This window comes from Callospermophilus lateralis, chromosome 12, assembly GCF_048772815.1.
Source record: "Callospermophilus lateralis isolate mCalLat2 chromosome 12, mCalLat2.hap1, whole genome shotgun sequence".
NCBI classification, from domain to species: Eukaryota; Metazoa; Chordata; class Mammalia; order Rodentia; family Sciuridae; genus Callospermophilus; species Callospermophilus lateralis.
Window position 1 is genome coordinate 25,009,361 of NC_135316.1, and position 27,793 is coordinate 25,037,153.

Genomic DNA, 27,793 nt, shown 5'->3' on the forward strand with positions numbered 1-27,793 from the left:
ATATCCCCTAGATGGAAACCAAATGACATACTATTAATCAAAATTACTAAAAATATAATAAAAAATACAAAGCAAGTGGCTTATCTCCACCATGCCATTTCTCTGATCTTTCATATTAGATAGTCAAAAATAATGAAAAAATCTGAAAGCTAATGAAGACTAATTTTTTTTTATTTTATTTTACTGGATGACGTTCTGAAAGCCTCTGATCCTTTAACTATAAGGCTGCTCAGGTTATAAATTTCTTCTCTTTCATTTCTACAACTATCCCTAAACTCAATACCAATAATCAGTATATTCTCATTGAAAAGATTTCAATTTTCTAAAAATCCTGTTAAGAATCCAATGCTGCCAAATTACTGAGCCTTGAAGTCAGGTGTCTGATTTGGATGTAATGGGAACATGGCAATATGTTGGGAAACACTGGAGTGGAGAGTACAAAGTGGATTGAAGAATGAGCAAGGCAGAATAGAGTGCAGGGAGACAATGGAGAGACAAGCAACAGGTGTGCACCATGAAGAAGAGAAATTCCAGTGATGGGTGAGAAAGAGCTACAGAGAGCAGCATACTAGAGATGGCAGAAAGACTTGTGAACTTCTAGGGCCAAGGCTGGCATGAGATGTAGTGCCAAGTTGTTCCCTCTTCTTGTCTTCCTCCATGAGAAAGGCATTCAGGAAGGAAGTCCCAGCTCATGCAGAGGTACCTTGATTGACCACCAGTAAACTTGTATGTTCCAACTGCCCCATACAGAATTGAACATCCTATGAAATGCTGGTATTTTTTTGAACACCCTTGTGGACTTGGAAAGCCTAGGGTTGGTTATGGATAGATCTCCCAAGCCACAGTCTGAACAAATGTCGATTGGAAATATTGACTCCTTGTACAGCTTTGATTGGGGGAAACTGGTAGAGAGGAGAGGGTGGCTCAATTCCAAATAGGCAATTGGTGGTGAAGGATTTAGGATTGGACTCTTACAGACCATATGTCTCCACTCTCGTGCGTCATCTGTTGGGGACCAGGTTCAAAATATGCATTGTATTTGGCAGGTCTTGAATTCCTTGTAAGAGGTTCTAAGGTGATTCCAATGCTCCTGGACCTCAGAGCACATTCTGAGTAGTAAGGAAATGGACTTGTCCTTAAAGAAGCCTCAGTGAAGAGCCATGGGGAATAGCTGAGGAACAGAAGGCACAGATTTTTTTTTCATTTCTGAGCATGGCACGCGACAAAAGGAAAGGTACTGGTAAGGTACTATTGCTACTTTCGGAAGAAAGAGTGAGTGGGAGAAATCCATCCAAAGACAATCAAGGGGACAGATGGAGACCACCCTGGTAGAGGTTGTTTTTTGAAAAGCACAAGGGTAGGGGAAAGCAGGAAGGCAAGAAAGATTTTAGCAAGGTGAATCTTGAGATGATGGGAGGAGGCAGAGAATGTATGTCAGCTGTGTTCATTCAGTCTCCCTCCAGTGAAATTTAAGAGGACAATTTGTCCATAGATGACTGGAAGTAGAGGAGAATGGTAGAATGGGGTCCCACTTGAACAAGTCATATCCAGATGCTGCTCTACCAGGCCAAGAACCTGTATTTTGCAGTGATGTTAAAGGTTTATATGATCTCTCTATGGTTTTAGAAGCATTGACTTTTTTTCCCCACAAAGATAGCTCTTTTTCCCCTATTCTGGGGAGGAGGGCATAGTGCGGTCAAATGCAGAGCTTTTAGAAAGGTATAAATGTGCTCTACTCCTGAGTGACACCTCACCCCTTCAGAGCTCATATTGTGAGAGAGTCATTTCAAGAAAATCCTTGAAAGATGACCAAGATAGATTAAAGCAGAACCATTGGGAACAGAAGTCTTTGCAGGGCTTATACTTTGAGTATCAAGACAATTATTTTTCATGAGCAATCCCACAAGTTTTAGGTACCCAAAGGTATCAGTATGAAATCATTCTGCATCAACAGAATTTACACTTTCCCTTTCTATTACCACACTTTGAGACTTTAATCTTACATTCCATTGTTTCTCAGAACTGGGCCCTCTATCTTCTATAATTGTCTCAAGCAAACTCACATTGGCAAATGCAGAGGATGCGAGATTTGAAGGCACACTGGTTTCCCCCATGGGTAAGGGAAATCAAGAATGCTTTTAAGGAGCCCTTCTTCTAAAATTGTATATCTCAGCCAATCTGTTTAGTTAAAGTTCTTTGAACAGAAATGAATGACCCCTTTCACTGGACTCTACACAATTGGTACTCACTCACTTCTAGCTCATCGGGAGAATAAGAACACCTATTGGGAGTGCAGTGAACTTCCGAATTCTGATATGTCACAAGCAAAATATCTGCCACCACATCCTCCCTCACTGGGCATGTTTACATTGGCATGGATTCTCTTTCCTCTTTGATTTGTGACTCTCAGAATCACTCTCATGGTTGGAGACTTCATGGCTTGTTTTCCTTCATCCTACATCAATGCCCTTGTTTGTTGTGGTACAATTCAGCCTTGTGGTTTGGAGAAGCAAAATTGAGGAAATAAGCACAAATCCCCAAACAAAGCCAAACATTAAAGCAATCATTCCCAAAGGTAAGCATGCATGTCCAGCTCCTTCTAAATACCATAGGAAGGTATGGTGAGTTTTGTCACATGCATGGTTAACTGACTCTCTTTCTCTTTTCCTTTTCAGTATCTCAGACATCTCCTTCCTTGAAGGTAATTGCACTTTGCACTTCAATTACCTACACACTGCAGTACCTCCACAGCACTTATTTACTGTCATTTTCCCAAACCCATCCAGCCTCCCACTGGATTGACACATTCTCCTGCAACTAAAGCCAAAGCAAGGAAGGGTGTCTGAAAGAAGGATGTCAGGACTGTCACATCAGGTACCTTTTGCCATAAGAGGACTTTGGATAGACTTCTATGAAAACCCTTGATATGGTGGCCCTATGTGAAACCCTCTGAAAGGCTCCCCATTGTAAGTCTTTTGCATCCCCATTTGGCAACCATGATCTCAAATGGGTATAAAACCCCAGATCTGCCACTGGAATTCTTACATGTTTAGGGATGTATAAACAGGTATGAGGAATTTCTACGTTTTCCCAAAGTTCCCATATGTTCCGTGGACAGCTAGGCAGTAGTGCCAGGCTCCTGACACACTGAAGTCAGCATTGGAGCTTGAATGCTGGAATAGGTGGTGAGCCTGTGAAGCATATGAGGATGCCATCTACAAAACTCAAATTGTGTTCTACCATGACACCCAGTGTATTATTTGATGAATCACACCAGTGATGGGCTTTATGCTCCGATTTCCTCAGTCAGTTACCTCCTTCTTTTGTAGGCTTCAATCTGCACTAATTTAATACATTATGTAAGTATATGTCTCCTTTTTCCTCTTTCCGATAGAAAAGTATCATATTTTTTAGGACATAGGCAATAATTTTCTCACATGGTCTCTAAGGCTGTCCATCCGAAGTTCCTCCTTCATGACAGTGATGCGTTTGATCATGTTCCTATTTCCTGCATTGAAAATCATTATGAAGGGAGGGAATTGATCCCAGGACTTTGACATGTGAAGTAGTTGCTCTACCACTGAGCCTGGATGCCAGCTTTTGTGAATCATTGTGGACTTGGTAAATCAATCCAAGACTTACGACATCGCTCACCAAACACAAAAAACACTTTCCTCAACATAGGCAGCTGAGAAGCCCAGAAACCGCCTGGGGACCACAAAACCCTGAAACCACTCAGGTAGTGCATTTCCCATCTGTTTAGATATCTCTTGTTCCCTTGTGAAATAATGTCATGTTCCAGGGATACTGATTTGTAGTTGAATTCATTTAAAATGTTGATTGTTCACCGGCACTGCAGACTTAGTGTCCTCTAGGTGTCTGCACCAGTCCAGGTGTGAATCAATTTTATATTGTGCTGTTGCCTTCCAATCACTCACCACCAATTTTTCATAGGCCTCTCACATTCAATGTGCCCAGGAAATGTGTCCTGTTCTAGCTCCAGTGCACATATAAAGGAGCGTGATCCAAGGTGTACCATGTGGCTGTCCAAGTGTTGTCAAGTTAACAAGAAACCTTTCAGAGGTTCAATTGGGCCTATCTCAGAGTATGTATCCCTATGCCCTGTCCTATCAGTCACTTGTCATGACTCCTCGTCACTCCCTGTATTTGTTTGAAGCCACGGAGTTGCCATTGAATTACTGTCTTTCTCTCTTGCAACTCCCTTTCCTGCTATCACCATTTCCGACCATTGGCTGCACACCTCACTCACAGAGACCCAGCTCTGGCCCTACATCCAGAAAAGCCACCCCATCTGGGCTTTTTTATCCATGCTAGCACATACCATGCACTCTGTCAACTATCAGGTCATGTACTTCTCAATCCCGACTTGAAAATGGTGACTGATAATGTTGGTGGAGGATGTGACAGATGATGTTGTTCCCTGCAATCCAGAAGTCACCAGGAGAAAGTCATAAAGGAATCACTGACAATATGTGATTTAAACATCCAGTGGAAAACTTCCTAATGTGTGACCCAAGAAGCAAGGAAAGCAGTATCAGTCTGTGTGCATAGAAAAATTCATGTCAGATTCATTTCAATGATTTTCCTAATTCCTGTCCCCTTCCTTTTTCTTCATTTCCCTGTTCTGAATATGCAGAAGATATATTTTTATCACTTTCCCGCTTCCACATGCCCTCACTTATTTTGTGTCTCTCAGCATCCACCTATGGTAGGGAACCTTTGACGTTTGATATTTTAAAATTGGACCTGTTTGCTTAGATCATGTCCCATCACAAGCTTCACATCCGAATTAGAAGAAAATGCACTCTGTATTTGTGTAAATATGTCAAAGTACACTCTAGTCTCTTTCATGCCTAAAAAGAACAATCTACATAGGTATATGTCAAAGCTTATATAGTACACACTCACATAGAAATACCTTGTCACTCCAAGCCATTGAGGATTTCATCACTGGGCAATGAATCTGTTGAGCTCCCTCCTGGTAATAGCAGTCTTATTAAGCAACAAGCGCCATAATTATGGAAGTCTTCACACAGGAGTCAGAAAAGAAGACAAGCAATTTGTCAGCATAGAAGACAGGAACCATTCAGAAGGAAGGAAACAGGCACTCATGGCTCATGGTGAAAGCGACCCTATCAGTCATTTTGGAGGCCACTAGAAGTGAAGTGGGGTGGTTTGAAAGTTACTCTTCTGAAGTACAGTGGGGTGGACCTTGTGAATTATTTTTCTAAGGGGGTTTTCAGTTGTGTTTCTGAGGACTTTCCAATTATCTGGAGTAGTGAGTCTTTGAGCCCTTGTGTGATTTCAAAGATTGACTTCTAGTATGTTTCTAAGAGGTTTTTAAAGTCCAGATTCCACTCAGCATATTCAATTATGTCATGTGAGCTGATCAAATTATGCACATCTGTATTCCCCGCTCTGTGGGGTCTGAGGCAGGAGGATGGCAGATCTCAAGCCATCACGGGTGTTTGAGAGAGATGGTTTCTGAAAATTGCATAAGAACCCTAGGGAGGAAAGTCCATGGCAGCATGTTTGCAAGCATGCCAAAGTCCATGGGTTCCATTCCAGGATCACTCACACACAGCAGCCACATAAATATTAAAATCAATGTGCAGCTAAAAGTGAAGATGCACATAAATGCATGTGTGGGAGAATAGAAGTGAATTACTGTTAGACCTGTGTATTTCCATTAGGACACAGGATCACCTTTCAAGATGTTCTAATTAGTTTCTGTAAATCTGCATATTTGTCAACAGAACCACATTTTGATGGGACAGCAGAGGAAGGGGGCACCACCCATAATGGTTCTAAGAAGCAGAAACCAAAGGTAGGTAAACCTGGACATTTCAGTTCCTGACTTCCCTATATTTTCCTTGTTTAATTATCAAGAGTAAGCCCTATAAAATTACCACTCAGAATCTTCTCATCATGCCTAGACCATCACTGAATGCTTAAGTCTAAAGGAACTTGAAATTGTTATGAGTGTACAAACCATTTCAGAATTCATGGTACCTTACTGCCCTGCTTTCTGCTTGGGACTGAGGCAAAAACTTGCTGGGTGTTTTCTGCTTTTGTTTGGATAACCTCCTTAACTGATCAATGACTAAGGATCCAATGTGAGACTTATTAACAGCTGGTTATGATTTTGAACAAATATTATAGCAGTGGCCACTGAATGGCTTCATTTTTAAGAGTGGTCACTTCTTGTGGCTCTAAATTTGAGATTTATAGAACCAGCCTCTAATCAAGGGTCATGGAGTTTACTAGGCCTTGTTTTTGGTGTCCACCTTCCAGTAGAGAAGTGATTCCTTCCTGGAACGTAGCTGCCTGAGCAGTCAGGCAAGAGAGACAAATGGCAAGAATAAAAAAGGAAGAAGTGACAATATCACTCTTTGTAGAAGATAGGTTTCTGGATCTCAAATATTCTAGAAATTCCATCAAATATTCCTAGAAATAATAAATAAGTTGAGAAACAGCATTTGTGAAAATGTACATTAATAAAAAAATTAGTGCTGTGTCATAGACCAACAATGAATCTGCAGAGAATGCAATCAGGAAAGGCATTTCATTCAAATATGTTCTCAGTTTTTCTTGTAGAAAAAGAATACCCCCCCCATTTTTTTGGGTGTCTTCTGGCCTACTGAATTTATGTCGCAGTGGTTCTTGGAAATATGAAATCAAAGTCTTTGGTTTTCTGATCTGCCATGACTGTATTCAAGGAAAAAAAGAGCGTTTGGGAAGATAGGTCCTCACCAAGTACTCTGAAAGTTCAGGGAGGGATCCTCAGTGCACCCATGTTCCCTTGACTTGTTAGGCAGAACCTTGGCCTATCCTTACAGAAAACCATTCATTTGACTTGAGTGGCATGAGCTATTGTTGAAATGGCTGGGCTTCTCTCACTGAGATTCCTGGAGGGCAGCTTTCTTTCTTCATGCTAGCCAGTTTTGCCCTGGCACTGCTGAAGTTGACTTCATTGTCAATGCTTTTATAGTTCAAAAAACCAGTATTTCTGGGATTCCCCTGATGTCTGGCTCTTTCTAGATGTCCTGCAGTATATTTCTACAGCCATTTCATCATGTAGCCACCCTGATTGATCTCTGTCAAGTCCAGTGGGAATTTGAGAAGCATGGTGTTCCTTCACACTGCCATTTTTTTACCTTGGTTTTTGATTTCTTTAGGTGTTTCCTAACTGTAAAGTGCTACATTCTCTACCTCATTGTTATACACAAGTTAGGTAAATGCAAAATGAAGAAACCTTTTTGTTCCTTTTTGAAGAAACCTTTTTTGATTTTTTTTTTCTTCACAAGATTGGCATCTTGTGAAATGAGTGTTCCTCTCAGTAAAAATTTCTCCAAAATTTATTTAGATCTCAAAAGTTTTTGTTTAGCGAAATGAGGCCAAGGTAACACTGTTCTATTTCAGCATACCATAATTCAAATTGTCTTACAGTCTATTGTGATTCTATCATAAAATAACCTGTCTTTGGAATGTTTTCAATGTTTAATGCTGGCTGATATTGGGTGAATTTGTAAAAATGTGTTCAGTTATATTTTAAATATTATTTTTCCTTTATGCTAGAAAATTTTGAGTATGGTTAGGTGTGACAGGTGTTGTATCTTTGCACAGTTAATCCTATCAGACAGTATGTTTTCAGAGACTGAGTTAGTAGCCATGTGAAACTGGAAGTTAGGCTTCATGGGAGAGGATATGTAAAGTTCTCTTTACAAACATAATTTTGGAAGACATACTTGTCCAGTTTTTTATTCTTACTGATATTCAAAGTGCAAGTGAGATTTCTGTTTTTGAATAATGATTCAGAATCAATTATTGGTATTAATTTTAAGTGATACTAATTTTGATATTAATCTTGCCAGAGAGTCTCTGAGATTTGTTCAGAAGAGTGCTTTGATGTTTTTTGTGAGGATGCATTTGAGAAGGAAACACATACTCTGGAAGGTAAGAGCCTCACAGTATAAAAGATTTCACTGTACAGAATATTTATTTAAATCCCAAGCAGCAGAATATTTGAATAGATGAAGACATGAATGTTCTAAGTAGTGCTTACACACGTGAATGGTAACAAGGAGTACATCTTCTGCCCTTTGAGTGTAGGTAAAAATTCAGAGTGTCATCAGATAATTTGAAGAATTAATTCTATTTCAATACCTGAGGAGACTAATATTGGGAAACAGTGGAGATCAGAGTAGAAGGTGGATTGAAGAATGAGCAAGGCAGAGTGCAGGGACTAAATGGAGAGAAAAGAAGCAGGTGTGAACTGTGAAGGGGAGAAACTCAGGTGATGTGTGTGTGTGTGTGTGTGTGTGTGTGTGTGTGTGTGAGAGAGAGAGAGAGAGAGAGAGAGAGAGAGAGAGAGAGAGGGAGGGAGAGAGAGAGAGAGAGAAGCATATTATAGATGTCACAACAATTTCTGAGCTTCTGGAACCAAACTGGTGTGAGATGTAGTGCCAAGTTATTTCACTCTCCTCCTCTTTCTTCCAGTAAGAATGGTGTTCAGGAATGAAGTCCTAAGTCATGCAGAGCTACCTTGATTCAGCACCAATAAACTTATATGGTCCAATAGCCACATACAGAATTGAACATCCTATTGAATGCTGGCATTTTTTACCACCATTGGGGACTTAGGAATCATATGGTCAGTCATGGACAGATGGAGACCACCATGGTAGTGGTTCTTTTTGAAAAGTACTAGAGTGGAGGAAAGGAGGAAGGCAAGAAAGAAGTTAGCTAGGTAGAGTTGTGAAAAAAACATCATGTTCTGGGGACACAGATTTGTACTTGAATTCATTTAAAAAGTTCTTTGTAAAGGCATCTATGAAAACATTGAAATGGTGGACATATATGAAAACCTCTAAAAGGCTGCCATTCATAATTCTTTTGTATCCCCAATTTGAAGAGAAGATTGGATACAAAAATGGCCAATGTCAATGTGGGCACTCATCTTTGTGCAAAACTGCCTTTACGAGTGTAAGCAAAACATTTTAAAAGGCAACCATTATCTCATGTATGTATCAAATCCAAAATCCAAAACTGGAATCTATACATGTTTTAGTGTGAATATATCTTAAGGATAAGTTGAGGAAGAGGAAAGAAGCAGAGTAGAGATAGGAGGGTAGAAAACTTTTTGCAATTTCATGTGATGATTAGGGCAAATGAAGAGGTGATGTAGAATATGTTGGTTCTGAGGATGGAGAAATTAATATAGAGAAGTAAGAATTTTAAGGAAGAATGAAAGAGTATAGTAGAATTTGGCTGTTAGCAATGAAAGGAGAAAGAGTGTGAAATAGAGTAGTGAAATAGACAATACAAAACAAAATCCAAATTTACTTATCCAAAACCCTATAACCCTCAAAAAGTAGAGCAAGAAAAATTGACTATTTTCATTTAAAAAGCCTAGAAATGGGAAGACATATATATGTGACCTGTGTGTGTATATATATATATATATATATATATATATATATATATATATATATGTATATATCACATTAAAAAAAATAAATGGCAATGAAAGAAATAAAAAAGTAAAAATCTTATATTAATTTTAATTAGTTATACATGACAATAGAATACATTTATGCACTTTGACATATCATACAAAGATGAGATAGAATTTCTCATTTTTTCTGAGTGTACAAGTTGGAGAATCACATTGGTCATGATTTCATATATATATATATATATATATATATATATATATATATATATATAAACTATATATTTATAATTTTATATATATATATATATATATATATATATATATATATATATAATGGATAATGTTTGTTTTGTTCTACTATCCTTTCTATCTTCATATCCCCTCCCCTCCTTTTACTTCCTGCTATCAAATCTTAGGTCAATCTATTCTTCTCTAGTACCACACCCGCCTTTTTGTGAATTAACATTTGCATTTAAGAGAAAACATTTGACCTTTTTTTTGGGGGGGGGGATTGTTTATTTTGCTTAGCATGATATTCTCCAACTCCATACTGGCAAATACCATAATTTCATTCTTCTTTAAAGCTTAGTAATATTCCAGTGAAGATACATATCACATTTCCTTTATCCATTCACCTATTGCAGGGGACCTAGTTTTGTTCTATTGCTATTGTGAATTGAGCTGTTAGAAACATTGACATGGCTGCAATCCCATAGTATGCTGATTATAAGTCCTTCAAGTATAATCTGAGGAGTGGGATAGCTGGATCAAATGGTGGTTCCATTCCATGTTTTCTGAAGAATCTCCATACTGCTTTCTTAAAAAATTTCTTACATACATAACAATAGTGGAATGCATTACATTCATAATAATCCTTTCACAGCATAATTTTTTGTAACGCTGTATATAAAGTATGTTCAAGCCAAATTATGCCATTATATGAGCTCTCTTATTGATTTTTTTGCATTACAATTCTTAATGCACCTTTATCCCACAATTCATCATATCTCTGTTTGTATATAAGGTATGTTGACACCAAATTCACATCTTCATATATGTATTTTGTAAAATGATGACTGTCTCCTTCCACCATCCTTGCTATTCCCTTTCTCCATCCCTTTCCCTCCCAGCCCTATTCCCTATCTAGAGGTAATATTCCTCCCATGCTCTCCCTACCTACCCCACTTTGAGTCATCCCCCTTATATCAGAGAAAACATTCGGCATTTTTTGGGGGGGATTGGCTAGCTTCACTTAGCATAATCTTCACTAATGTCAACTATTTTCCTGCATATATCATGATCTTATTATTTTTAGTGCTGATTAATATTTCATTGTGTATAAATGCCAGATTTTTTTATCCATTCATCCACTGAAGAACATCTAGGTTGGCTCCACAGTTTATCTATTGTGAATTGTGCTGTTATAAACATTGATGTGGCTGTGTCCATGTAGTATGCTGTTTTTCGATCTTTTGGGTATTGTCGGAGAAGAGGAATAGCTGGGTCAAGTGGTGGTTCCATTCCCAGGTTTCCAAGGAATCTCCATACTGCTTTCCAAATTGGCTGCTCTAATTTGCAGTTCCAACAGCAGTGTATAAGTGTACCTTTTTCCCGCATCCTCGCCAACACTTGTTGTGTGTCTTCATGATAGCTGCCATTCTTACTGGAGTGAGATGGTATCTTAGGGTAGTTTTGATTTTCATTTCTGTGATTGCTAGAAATGATGAGCACTTTTTTGTAAATTTGTTGATTGATTGTATATCTTCTGAGAAGTGTCTGTTCAGGTCCTTGGCCCATTTATTAATTGGATTATTTGTGGTTTTTTTTTCTGGTGCTTATCTTGTTGAACTCTTTGTATACCCTTAAAAACAGAGCTCTATCTGATGTGTGAAGGGTAAGAATTAGTTCCCAGGATGTAGACTCCCTGTTCACCTCACAGGTTATTCCTTTTGCTGAGAAAAAACTTCAGTTTGACTGCATCCCATTTGTTGATTCTTGGTTTTAATTCTTGAGCTATAGGTGTCTTATTAAGAAAGTTGGGGGCATGAAGAGGAAATGAAAAATAACAATGAATACCAGGAGTGGGAGGTAGTACAGTAAAGGAAAAACTATTGTGTAGAAATCATGAGCTTCTTTCTTTTTCATTCACCCAGAGATGCTTTACAGCAGACACTATCCGTTTCGGCTGTTCGCAGCTCATGCAACAGGCAGAGACTTAGGACTCCAGCAATGGCACGCTCGGAGGACTGGAAGATGGGGGGCGCCGCCAGACAGGCGCCCAGTAGGATGCAAAGTCCCTTGCGGGAGTAGACCTGCACCCACAACATGAACCCCCAGAGCCTGCAGGAGTCCTGGTGCGTCTGGCTTGCTCCGCTCTGCAATGCTGCACACCAGTGCTGCAGGGATCAGGCCTCTCAGTGCCGCCCCGTGCCCGCCGCCTTGGTGGCGAGGAGAGCGGGGTGGCCCGCTTCAGTCCCATTTCTCTTATTTTTCAAAAAGCAAATAGAATTGTTTATTTTGTTTCTTCAGAATTTTGTTTTGGCTCATACTATTTCCCATGGCCTCTCACTTTTTGTATACATTATTTACTAAGAGATAAATAAGCTATATAATTCATCATTGAACTTAGAATATATCTCTTAAATTAATTTTAAAAGTTTTATATTTTTATTTTACTGAGTGTTAAACTTTTTCCTTATTATGAAATGAGATACACTAATTATACCTGGAAATTATGGAAAAGATATTAAAATTATAAATAACCATAATTCCATCAGCCAGAAAAAAACAGTGTTTCCATTTTGGTGTGTCTCTCCTTAGTCTTCTTTTGTCCTGGTGCATATTTGTTTTTTCTTTTACAAAATTGGAATCACCATTTTTTAACTTTTAAAAAATGATATTTTATGTCTTAAGTGTTATTTAGAAACATGACTTTTTAATGGTTGTATCCTCATCAATGTATTTAAGATATTGAAGAAAATTTAATATCAAGTTTCATGATGTGTATGAGCCATTAATGTAACTAATATACTTTAGCCTAGTTCACATAAGCTGATCTTAAGTTTTTGCCCTCTCTCTGAACAATGTCAGACATGTTTTATTTCTAAGTATGAATTTAAGTTCTGAGCATTGATGAAATGCTTGCACTCCTGAAAACCAGCTTTCTTTTCTTTCTTTCAGTGTACTCAGGAAGCATTACACCTCCATGTGTAACATCCTTGTTTTCTCTCATCAATTCTGGGCCCTGTTATTGGTGTTCTGACCCTGTGTACCTTAAAAACCCTAGAAATTTATTGGATTTTCCCACCATGCTGGACTGACTTCTTCCTGTTTCTTTATTGTCTTCACCCGTCTGTTTTTTTTTGTTTTTTTTTTTTTTTTTTCTGCAGCAGATGGTTACTGATGATCAGAGAGCTTCAGGACCACAGGACTCACCTCCACATTGACATCATAGCTCCTAGCCGACTTCCACCTTCCCACCTGGGTTAGTCTCCTATTCCTCCAGGCTACTATCATCTCCCTGTTCCCTGATCTTTCACTATTCAGCTGACCAATCCCTTCTGCTCCTCTCATCCTGTCCTTGCAGTGGCCATTCGTCACCGAAGTCCTGCTCTGTAGAAATCTTCAGCTCTCATTTCTCCTTCAAACATTTGTTTCTTCTGCTTTTATGTCTGTCCATCTGGTTAACCCCTTTTTCTTGGCTTCATTTGGCTCTACATTGCAAAACAACTTTACCAGAATAGCACTTTCAATTATGCCACAATATTTACAATTTCTTGCCATGCATCTCATAAGAAGCACTTACATTCCATGTTTTTTGTTTGTGTGTTTGTTGTTTGTTTGTTTGTTTTTTGCTGGATGACTATTTCCTTTAAAAAAATGGTGCACATAGTCACTGACACAGTTCCTTAGCATGAATCATCAATGACCCCAGAATTTTAGGTATTTATGGTTTTTAAATGTACTAAGTCTAAATATAGGCCAGATTCCTCTCCCATTAAAAATATTTTTAATGCATTTGCTTGAAGTTTGCAGAGTTCAGAAGACATCTTCATGTGCTCACCATAATCTAGAATTCATACTGCAATTAAGAAAGGAAAATGAGTTGTTGGTTATTATTATACCGCAATTAGGGAAGGAAAGCTGGGACAGACTTTTTGATTTAGCAAGTTTTTCTATGCCACACAGAATTCCAGTTAGCAGAAGCTTCTGTCTAAAATCTTAGAGATGGAAACTCAGCTTGTATCGTCTTCCCTTTTTCCTTCACATTCCCAATGTGTTTGCCTGTTTCCTTCAGTGAGAGAAACACAAGCTGAATCCTAACAGGAACCAGCAAGTACATGTGATAAAAGTCAGAACAAGAAAAGAAGAGTGGGAGAGAAGGAAAATGGGCATTGAATTTATGAGTGACGCAAGGAAACTGAAACAGGCAGGGAGCACGAAAGAGGACAGAATGCCCAGAGGGTTTGTCATTTTCTTTCTTTGGATTCCCAGTTCCAGGCCATCCCCTGCTTCAGTGTCATGAGAGTATGTGCAGTCCCTACTCACACGTGTCCAGTAACCCAGGCCACGAGTGTGTGACTGTTACTAATGCCTGTGGTCAAGCTGATGCCATACATGCAAGTCTATCCTCTCCTTCTGGGGCTTATCCAGCGTCCAGCACCTGGCATCTTTCTGAACTCTTCTCACTAATATGTGATTTCCATTTTCAGAGTTTTACACTTGACTATGTGTTCAAAGAAAGCAAGAAGACCTTTCCATAGTGTACCAAATTGCTTCTTTCTCTTTGGGTTAAATAATTGCTTCTGTTATGAAAAACATGGTTCACTCCATCACATTCTGCATTTCTCTTTCTGTTCTTATTGTTAATATTTACCCAGTTCACCTGCCATTTTGTATCTTCTAATTATATACTGTCAGTTTCATTGCCACCGAAATCCTGTCTGAGATGCTGTTTCTAAATGAAATGAGATTCATCTTGTAGTCATGTCTCTTAGAAAAGAAGTACATGAAATATTGTGAAAACGAGGCTCTGCTGGTTCCTGCTTGCTGTTCTGTCTGACTTATTCACTTCAAAGCTGTGAATCTGAATCCATGTAACACTGGGGCTTGCTGCTAAGATAGTAATTATGTTGTTGCTTGGAAGCTCTCATGGGACTAGACCTAGTTGATAGTTAAAGAAATAGATTTCTGTGACTTGGCAATGTTGTTATTCATATATATGCTTCTGCCTAATAGGGAAATTTTTTAAACAATTTAAATTTCTTTCATTCCTTTTTCTCCAATGTCAGATCCCATGCATCAGATGTTACAGACTACTCTTATCTGGCTACACCCAACCATTCTCTGCACCCCCAGCTGGTCACCCCTTCCTACACTGCCGGTGATGCACTACCACCTGGGGCTGCAAACCAGGCCCCTGAACACAAGTACCAGCCCCCCTCTGCCTTGGAGAGGCACATGGCCCTAAACAGACCTCAGCAGCCGCCATCACCACCACCACCCCAGGCCCCAGAGGGGTCCCAAGCCTCTGCACCAATGGCTCCAGCAGATTATGGGTAAATCAGTATTCCTTGTACTTTAGTTGCTACTTGTTTTTGCATTTGAATCTTAATGTATTGTGGAAGAATTTTAACCTCGATATTTTAGATATCAGAATATAGTCAAGACTAATTAGATGTAGACACTTCAGTGGTATCCTACTCTATGTTAAATAAAATAGGTGTGCTACTGACCCTACCTTATTACAGCTAAATTCCAGGTTGACTTCTGTGTTCCTGTATATGTGTTCTCTTTGCATACATACTTACATGTGTTTGAAAGGATCTTTAAATCAGGTATTGATAAAGGATGACATGCTGTTTTGTGAAACTGTTCAAATTCTCAAATTTCTCTACACATCCTGGTTGAACCATAGAGAATGCTTATCACAGGTGACTGAATCCTGTAACATCACTTCGCACACTTGGCTCTATAAACTTTCTTGACCTCTGGGCCCTTAGATTGTTCTTCCCCCAGGCCCTCTCCTTTTCTGTCTGGGTTAGAATTCTAATACCTCTTTAAAAAGACCTTCCTTTTCACATGTTCATCAAATCAAGCTCCCTCCTTGACTTTAATAGGGTTTCTTTAGCTCTGTTTTTGTCTTAACCCTCAGATTCAGTACCCAGAGAAGTTGAATATATGCTTCTGTAATGTGTGTTCTTTACCCAGACCACTGGTGTCACTTTCTAAATGTATGTTCTCAGCCCTCAAAGGGGAGACCACCTAGACTTGGCTATTCTTTTTGTTCCCTGGTGGAACCAGGATTCCCAGAGAGCTGCTTTCAGGCACAGAGAGGGCCTGTGGTCCAGTTGACTGGGAAAACCCTTGACTGAGCAGAAATCAGCTGATTTCTTGGCTTAGAACTTTTCAAAGCCTTTGACATGCTACTGGGTGCTGTGGTCCCAGGGCTTCCATGGAACTGGGCTAGAGAATATAGGATTTTCCTCATGTGGTTGGCCACACAGCCCTCAGGAGACAAGTTTCTAAGCCCTTTAAGATGTCCAGGATGAAGGATGCCATTGCTCTTCTGCAGCAACTACATTATTTTAGTATTCACAGAAGGTGCTTTCCTCTTCAATGATTGTGTGTTTGTGTGTGTATGTGTGTGTGTTTCAATAAGTCTTGCATTCATCATAATGAATAATGTAGGACTGTAAAATGACAGAACCACAGAGTGGGCATGTGCATCCTGCAGTGACTGAAGTCTGGATGGTAGGGGGCATTGTATCTGGGGGAACTTCTTTGATTAGGCATATTAGAACTCGGGGACATGGCCCTTTATTGTTACATTGGTGACTCTGTTTCATCTCTTTATTAGGATGCTCCCAGCACAGATAATTGAGTATTACAACCCTTCAGGACCACCTCCTCCTCCACCTCCACCCATGATTCCTTCAGCACAAACTGCTTTTGTCAGCCCTCTCCAGATCCCCATGCAGCCCCCCTTTCCTGCATCAGCTGGTTCCACATATGCAGCTCCTCCTCATCCGCCCTCAGCTGGGATCCTCTTCACAACACCACCACCTCCAGGTCCACCACCTCCCCCACCAGGCCCTCCTGGCCCCGGCTCTTCTCTTTCATCCTCCCCAATGCATGGCCCCCCTGTAGCTGAGGCAAAGTGTCCTGAGCCTGCACAGCCCCCGATAAGTGATGCTCGAAGTGACCTCCTTGCTGCCATCAGAATTGGTAAGTGGAACACCCCACATATACACAGCCTTCCTTATAGAGAGATTTCTTTAGGTCTCTAGCACACTTCAACCTTGTTGCCTTCAAATGATAGCTCTACACATTAAATGATTTTTTGGAGTCAAAGGATGCTTGTTTGATTTTTTTTAATATTAGGAGTTTTTTTTGTAGCTGTCAGGAATGCATATCATGATAAAGAATTGAGAAGAGACTAGCGCCAGGCATATGGAACAGTGTGGCTCTAGAACTTTCCATTGAGGTGTTCATGTGCACCTTAGTCACAACTAATCTTCTTAAAATGGACTTTGCACACCCTTTTCTCTCCTCAAATTTCTAAAACCTTTGTCCTTAAACTTAGAAAAACCAAGTCCAGTAGTCCTGTTCAGTCTTCTTTCCTTCTGGAGCAATCAGAACATTTTAATTCTCACCCCTATGTCGTGTCTCTGGGAATTCAGCTGAAAAAGGTGCAGGAGCAATGTGAGCAAGAGGCCAAGCTGGAGCCTGTTGGAAATGATGTGGCCACAATCCTATCCAGACGCATTGCTGTAGAGTACAGCGACTCCAATGACGACTCTGAGTTTGACGAGAACCACTGGTCTGACTAAGGCCACACAGGGACGGTGGCAGGTGGACCACCGGTTCAGTGTGTGTGGAAGTTCACTGGGGATTTCAGATGGTTTCAGCACCCAAATAGCGGTATTATAATCCTGTAGCTTAGCATCTTTTGTATTAATAATGTGATATTGCTTCTGCACATCCAAAATTTCTGGGTTTTTTCAGTATTTACTGTGTAATACTTAAGTGCCACTAAATATAGCACATCCTGCTGCACACAAGGAGATATGCTGTAACTATTGCATTGTTCTGAAAACAGCATCTTGCTTCCCTCTTAGCCATGAAAGTATTTACTTTACCCTTATTGATCATTAAGATTCTGTAGACTTGCTGTGTGTCTGTGAGCTGCCTGGTATTAGGTCTTGGCAAGATTAATGACTGTGTCAAGAGTGATGTCTTCCAATCAGTAAATGACACTGTTTTGCCTTTTTTTTTTTTCATTTTTACTATGTGTTTCAGAAGAAGTTGGTTGTAGAGGGAAAGGTCTAACAACAGGAGAATCAAATGTTTCTGCATTCAGTTTCTTGATTTGGAAGCTACTGAGTGAATTCAAATGTTCTACTGAATAATTTTATTGCCTTTTCATGCACTTGTCAAATGTGAAATTGGAAGGGCCTTTTTTAGGCAGGTTTCCTGTGGAGATTCACTTAATAAATGCTTGTTGGTGATTTTTGTATGAAGTTTCAGCGGCTCAGTAGTAATGCAAATGAACACAAGGTCTTTTTCCCTTTTAGGGACCATTGGGTTCACACTTAAAATATTGGCTAGTCCTGATGGCTTGGGCACCAGGCAGCCAGAACAGCTGTGAGCCATCTAGGAGTATAGCCCCCAGCTAGACAGAGCTACCACATGTGGCCCTGCATGCAAAGGCAACCCACTCCATTTGGTCAGAATTTTAAAAGTTTACATTTAAGTGAAAAATAGTGACAGCTATTTACTTCTCAAGGTGCTGTGGCAGATTGGGGGTTAGCCCCATGCAGGGCCTTTGCCCTGTCCTAGAAGCACACAGTTCTCTTCTTTCATATTGTTGTTAGCACATTAAATTTAAAAAAATGTATCTCACAAGATTACCTTGATTTGATCCCTAGTGGTGGCAAAGCACCTTGCTTTCAGCTCCGCTCACCCTATTCCCCTTTCCACATGGTGATCCCATAGACCTGGCTCAGGCATGCTACCAGGGAGACTCAAGAATGGCAGCTTCTACTTTGTAATTCTAGATAAGGACAAATGCTTGTTTAGAATAAATAATTGTCCCAGACTTGGGTTGTAGATAGGAAAAATATGCTAAGGTCCTTCACTTGCTGTGGAGTTTGTGCCTATCTGCAGTACTTCCAATAGGTTGCAGGTGCTAGGAACTCTCAGCTCCAACAAAGGAAAGAATCTTGAGCTGCAGCTGAGATCTGTGAGTTGATGGGAGAATGTTGTAACAAATGATTTTTGTTCATGAATTCTGGAGAAATCAGCCAGCTGCCCACATCACCCCTGTGTCTCTGTGTGGATACCTCTTAACTTGGGGCAGCTGTTGTATGATGCCTGCCTGCACACTGGGTTTTGGTCACATAGATTTTGAAACTGCAAAGTCTCGTGTCTATACCCACTTTCTATATATGTCTATACCCACTTTTTTTGGCTGTGCATTCAAGTCCTCTCTGCTGCACAGCTGATTGGTGTATGCCTCCTGAGCAGGCCCTACTTGGCTATCACTATGATTTTTTTTTAATATTAGCAACTATTAGTGAATTTCTAAATTTCTCTTTTTTCCAATGCAGAGACCTACTGTGTTGGCATTATTCTTGGTACTTCTACCAGTTTTAGTCTTATTCTGTATTTATTGTAATAGTTTGCCTTCATTGTTACTGTTGGGTTAGGAGTATTCTGTATAATCAGAAACCTGGATTTAGCAATGATTCTTTGTTTTCTGGCTGTTCTCTTCTCTGGATGGAGGGAGCACCGTCAGCTACTATTCACTTCAGAATTTCTTCTATTTATATCCTACTACAATAAAATTAGTGGCACTTTATTCATAAATATTCATGAGCCTATTAATTACTAGTTGTCTTCCTGTAGTTTAAATAAAAAAGTTATTTTTAATTTGTTTTTATGACTAGTGAGAAAGCTTTTGCCCTCTTGTGTTCTATTATCTATAAGAGAATGGAAAATGACTAAAATCCAGTCTAGATTATTTTAGAGTATCTTCAACAAATCTGGTTTGGTCTAAATTTAAATCTTCTAATATGGTATTCCCTACAAAGAACAAAGTGAAGAGTTTGAATTTTCCGTTTCCATTTTTAAAAAGTATTTACCAAAACAAATGGAGAAAATCATTTAACAGTATATTTTATTTCTATAAATTTTACATTTTAAATTATAGTTATAATTTTAAGATTATTTTAAATTCTCCCCAGTTGTATTGCTCCATGTGTGTTAAGTTGAATATCTCATAAGCATTTTCCTCATGGCACAGACTCAGGCAGACAGGCTGGAAAGATGCCCAAATCCACATGTCACTGCACAAGCATGATGTGGCTGAGCAGCAGGCAAATGATTTTTGCATTGTTAGCCCCAAACCATAAGATTTGGTACACTTCTGATTTTCTTTACATAGGATCCTATTAGAAAATTAATATTTTCATTTCAGTAAATTTTTAGCACATCGAAATCTTTTATGAGCACCAAGTGGCTAGGTTGTAAACGTTTTGTAATGATTTGCAACTAAAATACATGATACATTTTAATCCATTACAGACTAGTTGGAATGTATCAGCCAGAGTAGCAAGTAATTTTTGTTTTATGAAGCAGAGTATGTGTCATCTTGCAGTATTACCAATGCTGTTGTAAATTGAATTCAAAGTGGTATTAAAAAGATCCTGTCAAACAATTTTTAATCTGTTTGTATATCTTACTATAGATTATGTACAAGTAACATCTAAATAAAATTACACTTTTAACCCTACAAGGTTCTGTTGTATGTTTGACTCTTAGGAGGAAGTTGGAAATTGTATAAGATATTTATGTAGCATGTTCATTATCAGATAACAGACGATTCGACAATGATTCCACTTAAATTTCTGCATAATGTTTGTGTGGCTGTAAGTCCAGATTGAATTCTGTGAGTGCCACAAGGAAGTAGTAGTATAGTTAGGAGAAGCCATTCTGGGAACAGAAGCAACATGTTCAGAAGTTAAAGGCTGGGGCAATGAAGGTCTTGGCCACATTTGGTCTGATAATAATAAAGACTAGTACTCTGTAGTATCCATTGCTTGTGAATATTCATTGCTTACCCCTTAAAATCTTTTAAGATGGGCATTCTATTTCACATATGAGAAAACTAGGGGACCATGCATGATATGAAACTCAACTTGGGGAAGGAATTTCATGTTGGAAGTAATGAGAATCCAGATTGGGTAGGTATGTTTGGTCTTGTTAGGAAAGACAGACTGGAACTTAATTCTTTGTAACAACTGCCTTGGACTGCTGATGCAAGCAGTAGATATGTTTGCCCTAACACACGTCACATGACATTGTTAGTTCTTTGTGTAACCTCCACCAGACTGTGTGCTTTGTGTCATCCTTATTTGTCTTGCATCTGAGAGCCCCAGCACAGTGCCCAGTTAACTAGGCAATGAGCAACTCCTTGTTAAGTGATAAGATAATGGATGGATTTCCAAGTTACTTTTTAAACAAAAGGTAAATTGTGTGCAGATTTTAAGAACATGGAGTATTTTACCACATACCTTGCATACCCTCTCTGTAATGGGACTTGTTATTTGACATGACTTTCTCTTTATTTGGGTGTATGGCTCACCAGACTGAGCTCGGTGAAGAAGGCAGAGAATTCCTATTTACTCTGTTCTGTTTATTGCCTGCAGTGCCTGGCATTCAATATTAACAAGTATTTTTTTGAGTAATTGTCATTTCTAGTACAAAATCAAAGGCTTCAACAAATATTTGAGGGACTAATAGGAGTTGAAATGCATGAATCTGTAAAAGCACTCAGAAGAGTGCCTGACATCTAGCACACTCAGTGAATGTGAGCTGTTACTAACATCTGCAGGTCACTTGCTGGGGAAGAGTGAGCAGGCCAGTCCCTGCCTTTGTGGAGCTTCTTGTCTCGTGAGAAGCATAGTCACAAAATTGTGAATGCTCCCTGACTTACAATGAAGTTATATTCCAGTAAACCCATCATAAATTGAAAATGTCTTAACTTGAAAATGCATTAATACATCCAAACTACTGCACATCCCAGTTTAGCAACACAGCATACTATAGGCTATCAGTTCTTGCCTGCTGTGATTTCAAGGCAGGCCAGAAGCTGCAGTCACTGCCATGGCCAGCATCAAGAGAGGGAATGGGACTACATATTACTAGCCTGAGAAAAGATCCAAATACAAATTTTGAAGGATGATTTCTACTTAATGAGGATTGTTTTTGCACCAAAATAAGGTTAAATAAAAAAATCTTAAGTTGAAGTATATCATAAGGACATTCCATATTGCCAAATAAATAATGTAGATCACTTTACATGTACTCTAATTGGGAGTGAGGTAGAAAGTGGATGAAGTCTAGTCTCTGGACCAATGGAAGCTAAGATTTAAGAATGAGCAGAAGTTAGGGGCAAAGAGAAGGGAAAGGAGTTTCTCAATAGAGGGATGGCATTTATTTTCCTTAAGGAGGAAAGGACAATGTATAGTGATCATGCAAAAATATTAAAATATGAGTGAGATGGAAGGACCCAGAGGAAGAAGGTACCACAAGAGGGACAGAAATGAGATGGTGGGAACCTCTCCTTCACCTTAGTTAAGCCAATGAATGCTGCCACAATAATATGTCTACCATAACTGAAATGTACAGAAAATCTATTTATAGCCTGTTGACTTTTCATTAATCTCAACATCTTGATGCTTCAGATAATACTCATATATAGAAAGGATCTTAGGTATATTGTGTTCATATATTTAGAAGACATCTTAGTGCTAGTCCAGCTGCCTCATATTAAAGATGGGAAACGACCATTGCTTGTGTTGCTAGTTGTTCCAAGCTCTTCGGTCTCTTTTAACTCTTATATTTTCAAACTGGTCCTCCTGTTTCACAGTGGACCTTCAAGAATTACTTAACATTCTTCTTTACCCAAGATTTTATTTTGCAAAAATTGAAACCTACTAGAAAGATGTTCAATAAACTTCCATCTGTTCATATCTATTCATCTCATGTTTTTTTGGGGGGGTGCTTGGGATTGTGCATGTGAGGCAAGCACTCTAACAACTGAGCTACATCCCCAGCCCTATTCATCTCATTTTTTATGCATTTCAAGGTAATTTACAGTTTGCTCCTGAACACTTCAGTGTACATATCATTATATTAGGGTTTAATGTTTTTATTTAATATGTTTTAGTAAAACATACTTCAGAGTAAAATGAACACATCTTCATATATACCATTCAGTGAATGTTAGCAGTGCATAGTTATATAATGCAAATCGAGATGCACAGTATTACTGTGGCCTCAGCAAACTCCTTCATACCCTTTGAAGCTGGTTCTCCATCTCCGGTGTCAGAATTTTTTTACTGTAGATTAATTTAGCCTGCTTTAGATTTTCATATAGAGGAAAAAGTGGCATGTACTCTTTTGCATTTGGATGCTTTGAATGATAATGTTTTTGATATTCATGTTTTACTTGTATAAATAGTTATAATTTTTATCACTTAGTCATGTTCTAGTGTAGGAACACAATGGGTTTATCTGTTCTCTTGTGTAAAATTTATATAAGCCTTTTCTGGACCTCCCCATCATATATCTTGGATAAATATATTATACCATGTAATTGTCACTTTTTTTCAAAAAAAGTGAAATGTGACCATTATGTGAAGCTTTCAAAAAAATTGTGCTAGAATTACTTTAAAATGATTTATTACTTCACAATTTTGGGTGCAAGATTAGGATACAAAGAATACTTATAAATACATGTTAATGCAGTGGTAATGATTATGATGTGAAATACAGTACTAACAGTGAAATTGCTTGTTGTGTTGGGTGTTATGTAGAGTTTTATAACAACTAGATTTTTTTCCCCTGCTATATACTAGCAGTGTTGCTCCACATCTATAAATGTGGTTTGTGTGTTTGGGGGGTGGGGGCCTGGTCTGCTTGAGGTTCACTGAACTTTAATATGTAAATCATTGTGTCTTACATAAAATTCAGGAAATATTTGGACAATTTTAATTCAAATTTGTGTCCCATTCTTTCTGTCCTCTTCTTATATTCCTGTTTCATGTTTCTTAAACCTTTTGATATTGGCTCAAGTACTTGAGGCTCTTTCAATGTAATTGTTTTCTCTCTGTTCTGCAGATTGGGTAATTTTTATTAATATTTCTTTAGGCTCACTGACTATTATCTACAATTTAGTTCTTTTTTTTAATGGTGCTCGGGATTGAACCCAGGGCCTTGTGCATTCAGGGCAAGCATTCCACCAACTGAACTATATCTCTAGCCCTACAATTTGATCTTAAGCACATCTAGTAAATTTGTTATTTTTCTACTCTAGGATTTCTTATTGGTTCTTTTTTTTTAATAGTTCTCTGCTGACATTTCCTATTTGTTCATTTATTATAAACTTATTTTCCATTATGTCTTTCAGCACAGGCTAGCTCTTTTAAAATTATTGCCTGATAATTCCAACATTTGGTCTTTTTTAGGTTCAATATGTTTATTGGTTCTTCTCTTGAGTGTATGCCTAGTAGTTTGGGGCTATATTTAGAATTTAGATACATTTTAGAGACTCTGGATTCTGTTATATTCCTTTGAAATGTGCTCATTTTTCTTTAAAGAAGTCAGTTAACATGGCCAGAATTAAGCACTGACCTCTTTGTCCTTATACACTCTGCTAGGGATAGCAGCAGAAAGTTTTCAAGTACTTTTAGTCTTAAGCTGCCAGGATTTGCCCTTGGAAGAGTTGTACGCAGAACTTTTGGATCCCCCCTTATTGTCTCTTTTCTCAGGTCCTCTATCACTTTATATCTGCTCTAGTCCCTCCAAACTTGGTCCTGTTTATTTTTGGTTGTTTGTTTTGTTGTTAGTTTTTAAGCCAGCAAAACATGGGTTAAGCCAGAAAGACTAAAGATTTTCTATTCAAGCTTAGCCATCTTGCTTGGCAGAATGAGATTTGCCTTCAGTCAAAAAGCAACCCAAATCTGGAAACACACCCAAAGATTTTCCTTCTTCCAAGCATCAACTCCCCTCTAGTGTCTATTTTTTTACTTCTATTTAATACCACCAATAGTTATGAAGTATATTTTGTTCAGTTTATAACTGTAGAGAGTTGGTTCGGAATAGATTAGACCTCAGTCCCAGAAAGCTCATTTCATATATACTGTATGCAATGTTTACTTTTAAATGTAAATTTTTAAATGCAGGCTGGTGTTGAATACAAATCATAAAAGATAACTAGCAGTTTAATTTTTCTTCCAGGTGATCTTGTTTCTGCAAGGACCCCAAATAAAGCTTATAAGATTTTTATTAAGTGGTATCCAAGGGTAGCATGGTGTACTGTGAAACACTTGCTGTTTGTATCTCCTTATTTCTGTGAATCAGAATGTTTTCTGATACATGCAAGTAAAACCATGTATATTAATAATTAGAGAGTTGAGACATTTTTAAAAAGTGTCAGCTTTAACCCCAGTCTCAATTTTTATGTTCACCGAATAATCATTAATATTTTCACTGAATGCTATAAATTTAGATTCAGGACCATAAGTTATACAAATAAAATACTTTCCTTTTTTTTCTTTTTCTTTTCTTTTGAAACTGTTAGGGGATGGAACTCAGAACCATGCATGTTAGGTAGGTGCTCTAACTCTGAGCTACTCTACCCTCACCCCTAAAATACTTAAATTTTCTTATTAGGGTTAATTTGCAAAAAGGGTTCCACTACCTAAAAGCTTGAAAAGCACTATGTGATGTCCTTGCTACATGATTCTTTTAGCTTTAGAGTAGAAAGAATTCACATGGTTACAGCACCTCATACTATATAATTTTGTATTCTGAAAAGAGTGCTAACAGGTGTGTCAAAGCTTGAGATGCTATGTTTAATTTGGAGTGTATGGGTAACTTGTAGAGGGATCCCAATAGGGACTTCAGTGCTAAAGAGATTTTCCTTCAAAGCATACTCTTCCCCCCCTCCCCCTGCCCCATAGCTGACACCTGTAACATGTATTTGCCAAACACAATAGGGCTGTCCTGTGAATATTTGCATATGTAGCCTTTTAAGTTCCCCACTGCATTTACCCTGTGCACCTGGGATTTGAACAATTAGCTTCAAATACAGCACTATGATTAACTAGGGGTGGTAGGTTGATACATGATTTACCATGAGGAAAAATTAAGAAAATACGCCGGTTGAGAGTGGTACTTACCACAAAGTGACATTTAAAGTATTTAATATTCTAATATGTGCTTCAGCTGTGCTGGCCTAAAACCAATTCAAATAGAAGTCAAACAGTTTAAGCATATGTTGCATACATGTCCTAAAAGTGTGAATGCCTTTGGCATTACAGGAGAGTGCCATTTGTGATGTATGTGACAGTGGCTCAAAATGCACCTTCAACCCTTTGAAAATCCAGATACAAGGATCTTGATCATTCACCCTCAGCTCATTTCAAAGACTTGGGCATTGATTTGGTGCAATTTAGTTTTAGTGAGATGTGTGCCAAGGTCTAGGTCAGAGAGTAGCACAGTGAATCACCCTAGACAATTTGCCATCAAGGGCCCCTGGATTATTCCCCATCTGGGGGCACCCATGTTGTTGGCAACCATTCTGTATCAATGCAGTTCACTGTGTTGCATTTGAATGAGGTCACAGCTCTAGCAACCCTGTGTCCCTCTTTTCCCCATTTCTGAGTGGCTCACCGTGTCACTCTATAAGCCTCCCTCCACCTGCACATCGCTCATTATACAGGCTCCATCCTCACTCTGGCCAGTGGTCCTTATGGTCTCTACACATCACCATGGTTCCTGCCATCCTTCAACTCTCCTGAGTTATCAGTGTGTGGCTCCATATTCTCTCCTCCCAAGCCTTCCATTTCTATTCTGGCGCAACTTTGGGGGTACAGAAACCCTAGAAAATCACTAAAGGACCAAACCTTCCCTGAAGTGGTTATAATGTTGTGTTTGAGTTGAGATGCTGCTGAATACCAGGGAAGGAGCCAGGTCCTCTTTGATGCTAAGCTGAAACTTGAGTTTTCTCCAAGGCTGGTTTCCACAACCCCTACATCAAAATTACCTGGGATATGGGTTAAAATGCAGAATTCTGAGCCCCATCTCAAAACTATTAGTCAAAACCTTGCACATGGGACCCTGGCAGTCACAGTGTATCCAGTACCCCAGAGTGATACTTATTAGGTGCTCTGAAGTTCAAGAGACTCTGGTGTTCAATAATAGGAGCCCAAGGGTGCCACCAGTGGTGACCTGAGATGTGGGTCAGATGACTGATGGTGCCACATGGACTTGTGGCTGGTCCAACATCCCCACTCCCCCCGGGTCCATCAGACTGTCCAGAGCTAGGCTTCCTGCTTGGTGGAAGATAGGGCCTTCCCCACATGGTTCAGCTAATGACTTGTTCATTTTCACCTTCAGACCTCAGGTGCAGGGGTGCAGAACTGCCATTCTAATGCCACATCTGGTTTTCCAATTTAATACTTTTTCAAAACAACTCATGCTTCTCATTTGTTTTGGGTTTTTTGTTTGTTTGTTTGTTTTGTTTTTTATTTTGGGTTTTTTTTTGTTTTGTTTTTGATGAGTCTTGGCTTCACAAAACACATGGGAGAGTTCATGGTCCTTTTCTTAATTAATTTTGTGCAGCTATTACGAGATACCCGAGATGGGGTATTTATCATGAACAGAAAACGTACTGGCTTACAGTTTTAGGGGCCACAAAGTCCAACATCAGAGTGCAGGCATTTGGTGAAGACCTACTTGCTGCATCATCCCATGGTGGAAGGCAGAAGGACAAAGGGAGGATGAGAGATTTAAAAAGGGCCTGAACTTTTTGTTTATTACCTTTTGTAATAAACCAGCTCCTACAATAATGAGATCACTGCCATTATGGATAACAGCAATAATCCATTCATTCTGCCCTCATAGCTTACTCACCTCTCAACACTATTCTATTGGAGATTACATTTCCAACACAAGCTCTTGGGGGAATACATTTCAAACCATAGCAGACCTGGAACAGATCATTTAGGAAGTCATTTCATCTCTGGTCATCCTACCTGGGGAAAAGAGTTGTGACCTTTGCCCAAAGGCTGGGCCCATCAGTGTCAATCACTGGATGGGCCTTCCCTAACTGGAGCATTATTCTCTACTCTATTTCTTGTGGTTCTTGCAGCAGAAATATTGGCTGGTGTGTCTCAGACAGGCAGTTACAAGTCAGTACCATTTTCCAGTCTCCCAGGGCTTCTCTCATGAACTCCCTGACCA

The 27,793-nt window shown here is 39.0% G+C and overlaps 1 protein-coding gene across 1 annotated transcript; it reads left to right on the forward strand.

Moving 5' to 3' along the window:
- The first annotated feature begins 402 nt into the window (after positions 1-402).
- LOC143411816 (actin-binding protein WASF3-like) lies at positions 403-17,310 on the forward strand. Its single transcript, XM_077110703.1, has 9 exons — positions 403-505; positions 2,021-2,116; positions 5,778-5,848; positions 7,896-7,977; positions 8,362-8,423; positions 13,782-13,942; positions 14,770-15,036; positions 16,338-16,702; positions 17,150-17,310. Exons 1-9 carry the CDS (start codon positions 403-405, stop codon positions 17,308-17,310), a joined length of 1,368 nt encoding a protein of 455 aa, XP_076966818.1.
- The last annotated feature ends 10,483 nt before the right edge of the window (positions 17,311-27,793 follow it).

What these genes read in the sequence shown, in the direction of transcription:
- LOC143411816 (XM_077110703.1), top strand. Translation starts at nt 403, where the DNA reads ATGGCAATATGTTGGGAAACACTGGAGTGGAGAGTACAAAGTGGATTG. An exon ending in GAGGACAGAATGCCCAGAGG is followed by an intron (nt 13,943 to 14,769) that starts GTTTGTCATTTT and finishes CTCCAATGTCAG; the next exon opens with ATCCCATGCATCAGATGTTA. An exon ending in ATGGCTCCAGCAGATTATGG is followed by an intron (nt 15,037 to 16,337) that starts GTAAATCAGTAT and finishes TCTCTTTATTAG; the next exon opens with GATGCTCCCAGCACAGATAA.